The 12,355-nt window shown below is 40.3% G+C and overlaps 1 protein-coding gene across 1 annotated transcript in view; it reads left to right on the forward strand.

The window, feature by feature from the left end:
• Eea1 (early endosome antigen 1) overlaps positions 1 to 9,244 on the forward strand; it is a 117,099-nt gene extending 107,855 nt beyond the window's left edge. Inside the window, exons 24-29 of the mRNA XM_052753183.1 lie at positions 596 to 727; positions 1,932 to 2,117; positions 2,965 to 3,203; positions 3,638 to 3,758; positions 4,587 to 4,685; positions 5,825 to 9,244. Coding sequence (XP_052609143.1) covers positions 596 to 727; positions 1,932 to 2,117; positions 2,965 to 3,203; positions 3,638 to 3,758; positions 4,587 to 4,685; positions 5,825 to 5,947 — 900 coding nt within the window. The 3' untranslated portion in view covers positions 5,948 to 9,244. The remainder of the gene's footprint in view (positions 1 to 595; positions 728 to 1,931; positions 2,118 to 2,964; positions 3,204 to 3,637; positions 3,759 to 4,586; positions 4,686 to 5,824) is intronic.
• The last annotated feature ends 3,111 nt before the right edge of the window (positions 9,245 to 12,355 follow it).

Raw genomic sequence — 12,355 nt, forward strand, 5'->3', positions numbered from 1 at the left:
CTTCCTTAGTGGCTTTTGGAGGTTTTATAAAGATGGTTTGCACACCATAGAATTTTTTGTATATTCCAGATTGAAGTTGTGAGTGTCTTTAGGAGTTGGGGTTGATTGTGAAGCAGGGACGGCATTCATGATTTATGTCTCAAGTTTAGACAGTTCTGACAGATGCTATTTATTGGTGCTTAACTGCAAGGGTTTTAGCCCAGGCACATCTTGTTTTAGTGTTAACTCTATTCCTAGTAGAGGATTTAATTTTTAAAAATTTCTGCTTATTTATAAACTGTGGATTGAAAGGTCTACCCAAAACAGAGACCCTTACATAAAAGCAGTGATAGTAATAGAAGTTGTAGAAATGAGTAGTATTGCTGTATTTCTATGTAGCCTTACTCTGCCTGGGTACTGTTGACTTTATAGTGACTTTGTATGTAACTTTAATCTCAGTGGTGACATTGTCAGGTTCAATGGGAAGGGGACATGCATATTCTGCTCTAGTTAACTCCACTAGAGAGGTACAAGCCAGGGTCATAAACACCAACACTTTAGCACACGAATTTTCAAGAAAGTGGGTGCTTTACATTTATTTGTAATTTCTCTCCAGTCAGCGAAGGAAAAAGAACTAGTGAATGAAAGGTCTAAATTGGCAGAGCTGGAGGAAATTAAGTGTAGACAAGAAAAAGAAATGACGAAGCTCAGTGAAGAACTCAAGTTGCACAAGGAAGAAAGCGTGAAGGTGGGTGAGAACTCCTCTTCCTCTGTCTGTGTCGCGCATTAATCTGTGAGTGTGTTAAACAGAGAGACTGAGAAAGAAACTCTGTGCGCCGGACAAGTTATTTGATTGTTTTTGGCGAATGCTATGACCAGAGCGTTCTTTATTGCATGATTCCCCTGTCCATATGGAAACTGCTTCTGCTCTCTGATTACTGAATGAAGCAGAGTAGCTACAGGGTAACTCTAGATTTGAAATGATGATGTGGGACAGTGATTTAGAAAGTCATGTTTATAAGTAATAAATCTATAAACATGTAAGACTTTAGATGGAAGGGAGTCTATTTTTTCAGTTATTTTTCTTCTTTAAATTCCTTGATAGTCTTTTGGTTTTAACACTTTACCCCTTAGAAGCACAGACAGGGTGCCCGTTGCCCAGAGTTTCTACCATTTGCTTTGTAAAGCATGACGCAGTTTTGTGGAAAAGCTTAGACGCTCTCTCAGGGGCTCCTCCCAGGTTCTCCTCTTCTTCCAGTGTGTGTGTAGTTTTGTAACTCAGAATGATCTAGTCCAGTCTACACTCAGAGTGTAACGCCGTGTTCGATAACTAAAGGAGCACCCAGTAAACACATTAAGGGAGCAGACTGAAAGGAAGCTCTAGGGTTCTTTTTCAGATAATGTAGTTAAGACACGTGCATGTAAAGTATCACCTGAATGAAATGCTAGTGAGTAGGAAGTAAACAATCTTGCACTTTAAATCAGGGGTTTCAAATATTGAACTTAAAGACTTGGATCCGGTGTTGTGAAAAGTTGCATAAATTTCACTGTCATCTGACACATTGACTCAAGTTCTTCGTCTGCTTTCTGTCACTGTGAGGAAACACCAGGACCAAAAGCAGCCTGGGGAGGACAGGGCTGTTTCATTTTGTAACTCTCAGGTCGCACTCCATCACTGAGGGAAGTCAGGGCAGGCACTGGAGCAGAAGCCATGGAGGATGCTGTTTAATGGCTCGCTCAGCCTGCTTTCTTAGAGCACCCAGGGGTGGTATCACAGTCAGCTGGGCCCACCCGCATGAGTCAAGGAAACACCTGACAGCTTTCCCACAGGCCACCTGGTGGTGGCATTTTCTCAGTTGTGTTTCCCAAATGAGTTTAGCTTGTGTTGTCGCGTTAACAGAAAATTAGCCCATGCATGGGGATGATTTGTTTGGCTTTTTTACTTTCAACAGGAAGTAGCAAATCTCAAGGATGCCAGACAACTTTTGATTCAGCAGAAGCTAGAACTTCAAGGCAAAGCAGACTCGCTGAAGGCAGCCCTTGAGCAGGAGAAGGAAAGTCAGCGGCTGCTGCGGGAGCAGGCGGCAAAGGAGGAAGAGAAGCGGAGGGCCGAGTTCTCTGAGAAGGAGGCCAGGCTGGTCAGTGAGTCAGCTTAAGAGCAGAAACGTGCTCTAAAGTGGGGCTTGGATCAGTCAGGAAGATCTTCTACCCAGAGACTACGATGGATGTGGTGTTCCCTGCTAACGTTAGAAAAGACATCACATTTGTTTAAATAGCTGGTGTAGTAGGAAATATTCTATTCTGTAATCACATTAGTTAGAAAGGTGCAAATCCAATTAGCTGTAATAGTAAAGCATTTTTAGTGGAGAGACAAATGGGTAAGCCACAGCCACAGACTGGAGATGCGTGAGGGAAGCTGGACTTGTGAGACATGTTCTTTGGTCGTTTGGTCAAAGTGAATGTTAAAAACTGGCGACAGAAACTGGATTGGAATTACAATGACTGATGTCTGCTTTTCTTTCCCTGCCTTGTGTTTACCTCATGGGAAGCATCTGGCTTCCCTTTATTGGACTGACTCCAGATCTCACCACATAACTTTGCCAAACGTTTAGTCGATCGGAGGGTTTGTGTTAGGGTTTTGGGGGGTTGATGAGAGACAGAGGATGCACTGAGGCAGGAGATTGTAGCTGTGTCCACAGGACCTCTGCTTTCTCTTAGCATGAACACGTCCCCTGTTCTGGTAGACTGCAGAGTCTCAAGTGTGTCACTTTGCTGATCCTCATGAACTGCACTACAACATTTGAGCAAACCTATTTAAATTACACATATTTGCAGAATCAGGATTGTAATGTATGATGAAATATGTTCTTCCTCCTTTCCGGGAGAAACAATATGATTTCTGTCTTTGGTATTTTAATTTCAGTAAGTAGACATTTTATTTTGCACTACTTAGGTAATAGCTTCCCCCTTCCCTTTTTCCCTCAGCATTCGGAAATAAAAGAAAAGGAGGCGGGAGTGAAGAGACATGAAGAGAACGAGGCCAAGCTCACCATGCAGGTCACAACACTGAATGAAAACTTGGGCACTGTGAAGAAGGAGTGGCAGTCTAGTCAGCGGCGAGTTAGCGAGCTGGAGAAGCAAACGGATGACCTGCGGGGGGAGATTGCTGTCTTAGAAGCAACGGTTCAGAACAACCAGGACGAAAGGAGAGCATTGCTAGAAAGGTGCGTGATGCCTGGTGGACTAGTCTGTGTCTGCTGGCAGCGGAGGTGCATGCCTTTAATCCCAGCACTCACGAGGCAGAGGCAGGAGGATCTCTGTGAGTTCTAGGCCAGCCTGCTCTACAGAGCGAGTTCCAGGACAACCAGGAAGGTTACACACACAGAGAAACCCTGTCTTGAAAAAAAAATTAAAATTAGTTTGACCCTATTGTAAGTAATACAGAGATTGTCATACGCCACATTTTCCCACTAGACATAGAATGGAGAGAAGTTTGTAACCCTGCAGGTTTTTACAAAGTCAGACTTTAAAGGAAATTAAATAACCAAAATCAATGTATTGCATTTAAAATTACCAAAGTGGTCCATTACCTCTATTCCAGAAAGGTCCCTAATGATTTCTTAAATAGTAATGATCTCTTTGCAATCTATTCCATAAGATGCCTTAAAGGAGAAGGTGAAATAGAAAAGCTTCAGACCAAAGTTCTAGAGTTGCAAAGGAAGCTGGATAACACGACCGCGGCTGTGCAGGAGCTGGGCAGAGAAAACCAGTCCCTCCAGGTAAGGCGCCTGCAGATGTGGGCTGCTTCCATATTCTCCAGTTTCTCTCCTAGTGACAAATACAGTTTCGCCCTTAGAATCCAACCGTCAGGGTGAGAAGGTAGCTCGGTGGTAGAGGATTTGCATGCCACCCGCACAGACCTAAGTTCAATCTCCAGTGCTGTGCACCACCCAGAGAACCAAAATGACAGCGAAACCCGTGTTCACAACTGTTTTCAGATCAACACCATCCATGTAGATAGCTGAGAGGTTTTATGGGTAGTTATATGAATTAAAGGTTAAAGTGAATAAAATAAAGATTTAAAAGGTCGTTGTTTCAGACACCTCTTCTTTGAGAGTGACATCACTCATGGATTGTCACAGAGAAGAAATGAGAACATTCAGGAATACAGAGCAATAAGTGGGTTGGTAAGTATGTAAAGAAGTGTTCTCATACAGGCAGGCAGTGCAGACCTTTAATTCTAGCACTGAGAAGGAAGAGGCAGGGGGATCACTTCCAGTTGGAAGTCAGCCTGGACTATATCAAGACCTTGTCTCAAGGAAGAAAACAGAAAGCGGAAGTGATGGAAAATGAGGTGGTTTAGGTTTTTCTCACCGTCAGGAGGAAAATGGATTGTTGGGACACAGTGACTGTGAGGCTGCCAGAGCTCTGTGATGGCCAGTGCCTCCTATTCTGTCATTCACATAGAGGAATGGGGCTACTCTGACAATGGAAATTGACTTTTATAAAGTCAAAACTTTGTAAATATCTGGCAACAAATTAGAAATAACCAATTCATCATTCCGTGAAATGTTATATTTTAATGCATCGAAATTTTTTTAAAACAGATTAAACAAACGCAAGCGTTGAACAGAAAGTGGGCGGAGGACAATGAGGTGCAGAACTGTATGGCCTGTGGGAAAGGCTTTTCAGTCACAGTGAGACGGGTGAGTGACTTCCACACCAAGCCGCCTGTGCAGATTCCTTGTCCTGGGAGATTGGTTGGCGCTGTCTCCCGAAACTGTGATAAACTGAACCTTGATTCAGAGGACTAGCATAAACCAGACAGTTTTTTGGCGGACCCAGATGGGAGAGAGGGACACAGGGAGGAAGGAGGAGGGGCTTAGGAGTTTCTGGCCCTTTGGGATCTTGGAAAAGCAGAGAGGAGGGTCAGCTGGGCTTTTCTCTGTCACTTTTTGGAGCTACCAGGTTCATACCCTACTATCTCAAGTTTTTATTAATAACAGATTAATTTAGGTAATCATTACAATTCCGTTTCTCAGTGACAGATGTTTTAAACATCAATCCATGCTTGCTAGTTTCTGGTTATCATATGTACTTGAATTTTAGTTTTAAATTCAGTCACTTTTTTCCACTGCTTATTCTTGGGAACAGTTGTTTTCTGAAGTAGTGGGCAGATATTAAACTCAGGTGTTTCAGTTATATTGGAGGGGGTTTTGTTTTGTTTTTAAGACAGGGTTTCTCTGTGTAGCCTTGACTATCCTGGAACTAGCTCTGTAGACCAGCATATTTGAGTTCTTCTAAAAGAAGCAAAAGCAGCCGGGTAGTGGTGGCACACACCTTTAATCCCAGCCCTCAGGAGGCAGAGACAGTCGGATCTCTCTGAGTTCGAGGCCAGCCTGGTCTACAGATCGAGTTCCAGGCTCCAAAGCTACATAGAGAAACACTGTCTTGAAACACGCCCCCTGCCCCCCCCCCCCCCACAAAAAAAAAGAGAGAGAGAAAAGAAAAGAAGCAAAAGCAGAAAGATTTAATGAATTGTATTGTAAATAACTGTTATGTTTACGTTCTAAGTGAAGATAGAGTTCCTGAGACTTTCGGTGACTAGAAATAGGTTTTCATTTGATAGGAGTCCTTTAACACTTTAAAAGAAGTTCTTTTGGGAATTTTAGGATCGAAGCAAAGGTGACCTAAAATTTTACCATAGTGTTTGACCAGTTTAAGGGTTCAATTACCTAGGGAGTAAATCTGCATACTGAAGTCAGTTAGCCCAACTTCACAGTGTGGTTTGTAACAGTCGTAGTTTTGTGATGTTCCTGAAACTGTGTAACTTCTGTCTCCACAGCATCACTGCCGACAGTGTGGCAATATCTTCTGCGCTGAGTGTTCAGCCAAAAACGCCTTAACTCCTTCTTCGAAGAAGCCTGTTCGTGTCTGTGATGCATGTTTCAATGATTTGCAAGGGTAGTGGGGGATCACAGCTGCAGAGTAGTGTCACACTAACATTAGACCTCTAATACATTGGATGTGCTCTCTGGTTGCACACTAGCCAAGTTGGAATTCATATATTTTGGAATGTTACCAGTGTCAAGTAAAACTTCTATTTTTGTGAGATTGGCTTCAGTTTTGATGATGATTGTCCACTTACCCCCTAAACAGCTTTCATGCCAAGGTCAGAATTAGCCAATGAAGTGTAAATAATCTTTGGATGGAAAATAGCACTGTATTTTTTTAATATAATTTAATTATTCACAAATGATGAATATACTTCCTTAGTTTCCTCCTCTCAAATTATATGTACAAAATGTATGGCTGGTTGTTATCGTTTGCTGTGGTTTCTGTTGCACAATGACAGTGATTATATCACGTATTCTCCTGGTGGAGTCATGCACAGGAGTGTCACACCTGTTTGTCTCCTGTATAGATCTGTAGCTCAGTTACGGTGTGATGTCATACACTGATTACTTGAGTGTTCTGAAGCAGTTGATGCTAAAACGATGTGCTAACCATGAATTCAAGCATGGTTTTTGTTTTGGCAGTATTGATTAAATTCTCAAGTAGATTTGATGGACTCCTATGTAAAATTAAGTGGTTCACTTTATGGTACTTCTGGGATTGTATTTCCAAAACTAGAGTGAATTTATATTTCTCTGTCTTATTTTAGACCCCCATGCACTGTCCCCTAAGCTATTGTCTAAAACTTCCCACTCTGAGCTGGAGGGTGAGTTCTAGAACTGTGTGGTGGCCTGTCTTGTCTTCTGACATGAGCTCACATCACAGCCTCACTCTGGCCGTCCAGCGTCTTCAGGAAGCTGGTTTCTAAATGAACCTCTGTTCCGTGTCTGCCTCCGTCCTCGTTAGTATAGCTCAGCTTCACTGTAAGTGTGTCTACACTTTAGCTTTTTCAAGATAGGAACCGATCCTCCTCTTGTCCTGTCTGTGAAGACAGTATGAAGTGGTAAAAATATTAAAATTCCACTTCCACTTTCTCCAACCTAATAGGAAAGAACACTTGGAGAGGTGGAAAGTCAACTTCATGTTTCTGATGAGGGCTCCACGTTCATTGGGAAATCTTTTAACTTTGCAGGACTAGTGCTGTGGAATTACAGTACAGCTAAAGAATTGAGTGTGTGCAGCCGCGCACACATGTACTCCAGAACTCCTAAATCATGACACAAATGGAAGCAAGGTTGTTAGCCCCGTCAGGGTCATTGGTGTGTGGGGGAGGGGACTGAGCTTAACAGAGATTGGGAGAGCATCCAAAGACTGAACATACTACATACTAATTTTTCAATTACCTTTCTGAAGAAATGGAAAGTTACACATTGAATCAGTGCAATCATTTCCTAACAATAGCAGAGAAAGATAAGAGCTAATATTTCATTTACAAGAGAGAATTTATAATACACACTTGCTGTCAGGATTGTGCTGGAATTATCATGTTTATGACATACTTGCAACATATACAAGTGACTGATGTGTATTTTTAATTGTTAAGCAAAGTTAAACCCTGCTGCCAGTAATTACTAAGGAGAATAAGTCCCAGGACTTGGGTAGATATATATCCTTGAACTTATATAATGAAATGATACAATGGCTCCTTATTAAAAATAATAGTTGGATAATATAAACTTGAGCTATTTATGCATTTTGTATCATTGGAAATCCTCTCAAGTTGTCCTACACTTTTGGTTTTTTGCTGATAAGTACTTAGAAGTCTGTTTTCAAAAAGCAGATACAGTTCTGCTTCATGAAAATTCTGGATTAACGTGTGTGTTCATTTCATCCTTTAGTTGAAGACATTGAAGACTTCCCTTGGTTCACCTCCACTTCACAAAACTTGGGGGGTGGCAACAAATAAGACCAGTGGTGTTTTGAGGTCGTTGTCTTGTTCTCCCCCAACTAATCTTATGTCCTGAATAATGTCCCCACCACATGCTACTATACTTGTAACACAAATGAAGCCAGACCATTTGTTCTTAACTGTGACCAACTTAGTGTGGATCAGAAACAAACATTTGAGATTTTTTTTCCCATTTAAATAAAAGTCCTCTACTGAGTTCTTTTTGGCTGTATATTTTAGATGTTTGCTAGAAGTGTTGTATTGTCAGTGGGTCAGAGCTGGCATACACAGAGTCCCAGCTCTTGGCTGTAATGCAAAACATATTGGCATCAGGCATTGGCAAGCTGCAGACCCCAGCACAGAAACGTGAGTTAAAACCAAGTTGTGCTGGGTTTGTGTACAGTAAACCGTATGTGCAGAATTGTTATAATAGAGAGCGGGCAGAGCTGCTGATCTAGGAGGTCCTCCTTTTGAAGAAAGACAAGAAGGAAACACAAACACCTCAGTGCAGTGTACAAAGAAACATTTTGTTCAACTACCTCTTAAAGTGGAATTAGCTAGTTTAATAGTTTCCTTATGCTAATATTAAAAAGCAATTGCCAAATTTATGTTTCCATCCCTCTAAAAACGTCTTTATGATTATTTTATATAGTTTTGAGGTCTTTATGGCGACTTTTTTACTCTAGCATTTGCATAAGATGGTTAGCCTAAAGTGGAAGGCAAATGACCGTTGTATACTTTGATATTTGTGACCTGTTTAATTCTAGCAGTTTTTTTTAATGCACTTTGGCTGTGAAAACCATGGATAACTTATCTATAAGATTTCAATGTGCCATCAATTTAGTATTCCTAGACATAAGCTTGATGAATGATCTTCTCTGATTATACTGTGCCATGTATGCTGTGTCTTAATGCCCTTTGCCTGAATTTTAATGATGAAATTGTTATTGTTGCACATGTGAATACTGTGTATAAACTTCCTGAATTTATGTAAAATTGTATAAAGTAGGATTGAAAAACCACTGTGTTCTTTGTGTAAGAAGTAATGAACTTACTGTAACTTGGTCCAGCCACAAGTCTGACAGTCTAGGCTTCTCTGAATTGGATCATATATCCACAGCCTTTGTACATACTTTTGCATGAGTAATTTCTCCTTTAGTTTGTGGGGTCATTATGTTATTGTGTTTACTACTTGTGATCATGTAGTCGTGCCTTATTTTCTGAAAGAGTTTGGCTCAGTAAATACTGTAATTTCTAATCCCAGTGATTAGAAAGTTACTGATTCTAACTATGACTGGTATATTACAAGACAGCATTTAAATCTGTATAAAGAATAATGGAAGGATCCTTATCGAATTGCCACTTCTGTTTTTTAATATGTTACAGATGATATTAAAGACCATTTCTATCTAGTAGATGTTATCCTATGACTATGATTGTTTTGCTTGCTTTAAAAGAGAACATGCTCTTAACTGTTTTTTACAAATTCACCAAATGTTGGGACCTTGCACCTGGATACAGAGAGTGGCCACGTTTTAATGCTGTCCAGCCTAAGATACTGATGAGGTTTGTGATCGCAAGAGAATGCATTGATGTCATTTTGGTTGAGAAGTTCCCTCTTTATCCTTCAGACTAATTTGTGGAGAATTAACAAAGCCAAAATGAAATATTAAAAAAATATATTTAATCCCTCTTTTCATCGTGTATATACATTTAATAACCACCTAGACACTTTGTCGAGACAGGGTTTCTCTGTGTAGCTTTTCGCCTTTCCTGGAACTCACTCTGTAGCCCAGGCTGGCCTCGAACTCTCAGAGTGAGTTGCCTCCTGAGTGCTGGGATTAAAGGCATGCGCCACCACTGCCTGGCACCAATTGGGTTTTTTTGTAGTTGTTGTTACCTTTTTTCCTGCATCCTACTGTTCCAGAATGAATTATTTATTTCCCTATTTAATTCAAATGTTCATTAAACTCTGAGGAATTTAATATGCACATTCTTAAGCATGTGATGTTATTATGTGTGCTATATAGAATTTATATTTCCATGTGACCTGTCCTTGAGCTATTTTTATCTTTTTTCCTAACTCTTGTGCTAACTTTCTCCTTAATGATATTCACAGAGAAAACTTACGCATATAAATGTGTGGTTTCTGGGCTAAAGTTATCCTGAAAGTTCTCTCATCTAGTTTATTGCTAAAATTCCATGAAGAGTAAACATCAAACTTCCTTCCTAAAGCCAGTTTATATAACCAGAAATTTCCTCACAAATCTTACATTGCAAAAAGTTTTTTAGCCTTCTTTTGGACATGATTACTCTCGGTTCCATCCAGATGCTGTCTCTAGATGCTCACTAAATGTGTGTTCTCCTCTAGAAGCTCACTAGATGATGTGTCCTCTAGACACTAGATGATGTGTCCTCTAGACACTAGATGATGTGTTCTCTAGACACTAGATGATGTGTTCTCTAGACACTAGATGATGTGTTCTCTAGATGCTCACTAGATGATGTGTTCTCTAGACACTAGATGATGTGTTCTCTAGATACTAGATGGTGTGTTCTCTAGACACTAGATGTGTTCTCTAGATGCTCACTAGATGATGTGTCCTCTAGACACTAGATGATGTGTCCTCTAGACACTAGATAATGTATTCTCTAGACACTAGATGATGTGTCCTCTAGACACTAGATGATGTGTTCTCTAGACACTAGATGATGTGTTCTCTAGATGCTCACTAGATGATGTGTTCTCTAGACACTATATGATGTGTTCTCTAGATACTAGATGATGTGTTCTCTAGACACTAGATGATGTGTTCTCTAGACACTAGATGATGTGTCCTCTAGACACTAGATGATGTGTTCTCTAGACACTAGATGATGTGTTCTCTAGACACTAGATGATGTGTTCTCTAGATGCTCACTAGATGTCTCTTTGCTCCTCTTTGCCTTTACTTCCCTCATTCTTTTTTGTTGTTTAATTTTTAAAGCTAGCATGGAAATTAATGGGTTATTATGTGTTTTCATACAAACATGTCCTCATTCTCTGTTCTTACCCATCCGTTCACTCCCTTCCCTTGCTTCTCTAACAGGTTACTGTTTTCTTAGTGTTGCATCTGGCACTCCTGTGAAGAGACTGCTTCTCCTCTGTAACAGTGCCTGGCCTCTGCTGCACCTGGCCCAGGAGAATAACAATGCAAACAATTTTCTCAAACATCATCACTCTAGCCTTTACTTTAGCTTAGTTAAATAAATCAGCTCAGGCTTTGGCTGTCCTGCAACCAAATTTGACAAATGTGTTGTTTCTGCTCTGCAAATTACAAAAGACACCATGCCTGAAATTGAAACTTGTAGACTTTCGTTGGTATATTCTGACCCTAAGACTCACTTCCTTGAATGAAATTAACAGTATATTCCTTCACAATAAATATATTAGTTCAAGTTGTTTTTCTTGGTAAGTCTAATGAAGTTTTCAATCCTGTCAGGTGCAGGAAGTGACTGCAGTGTTAACACCTGTATGCTGCTCAAATCCAGAAGATCATTTCCTGACAAATACTGTTCTTGACAGAATGAAGTTGAGACAACATTACCTCACTGTTTCACCTCTCAGGGGAAAGTGCTAACTGATAAATGGAAAACAAATGTTTATTTTCTTTCTTAAAACAGTTTAGTTTTCCCTTGGAGGTCTCTGCTTCCAAGTTAGAACATTTTAAATATAGCTAAAGTAATTCAACTGACTTGGAGAATAGGAATTTTACAACTGATACTAAAACATATACATTTGTTTCTTGAAACCTTGCATCAAACATTCCCTTTGTGTTTGAGGTAGGGCTACAAAGTAAGAGATTTACAAGTGATGTACAAGAACTGGCATCGTTCATGTCCATCTACAGAGTAAGATACTGGAGTCTGTCCTGGACACAGCGGGGTGTATGTTTCCTTCTGATACTTCACTCACCATTCACCCTTTATATATCGAAGTACCGTTCTTCACTCAGGCCTCAGACTAAACCAGACAGAAGCTTTGGAAGACAGTCTGGATAGCAACGTACATTTGACCAGAGACTCTGTGCAGAGTTCTAACTTGTTGCAATCATTCCTCTAGACTTAGGACTCTCCTGGCTCAAACTCTCAAGTTGTAGAGTGCATTGAGAGAGAGAGAGAGAGAGAGAGAGAGAGAGAGAGAGAGAGAGAGAGAGAGAGAGAGAGAGAGAGAGTTGTCATCACTAGATAGATAAGTGTCAGAAAAAATAAGTTTGAATGAATGAATACCTTAATGCCTAACCTGTAAAAACGTTTACCACTTATTTTAGATACCTGAATTTCAGTGGATTCAGAAGGTGATGTCAATAAACAGGAAGCTCCCCTGGCTCTTTGACTCTGGGTAAAGCCAGTGGTGCTGCCAAGTTGTGCCATCATGTTTTCTGTGGGAAAGGGAAAAAATGTATAAACACAGATTTGAACTATAACTGAAAATGACTCACATACTTATTAATGGTACTTTGTTGGTTGTACTTGATGGTTTTTTTTTTTTGA

This window comes from Peromyscus californicus, unplaced genomic scaffold (assembly GCF_007827085.1).
Source record: "Peromyscus californicus insignis strain IS unplaced genomic scaffold, ASM782708v3 Scaffold_24__1_contigs__length_46423439, whole genome shotgun sequence".
Taxonomy (NCBI): Eukaryota; Metazoa; Chordata; class Mammalia; order Rodentia; family Cricetidae; genus Peromyscus; species Peromyscus californicus.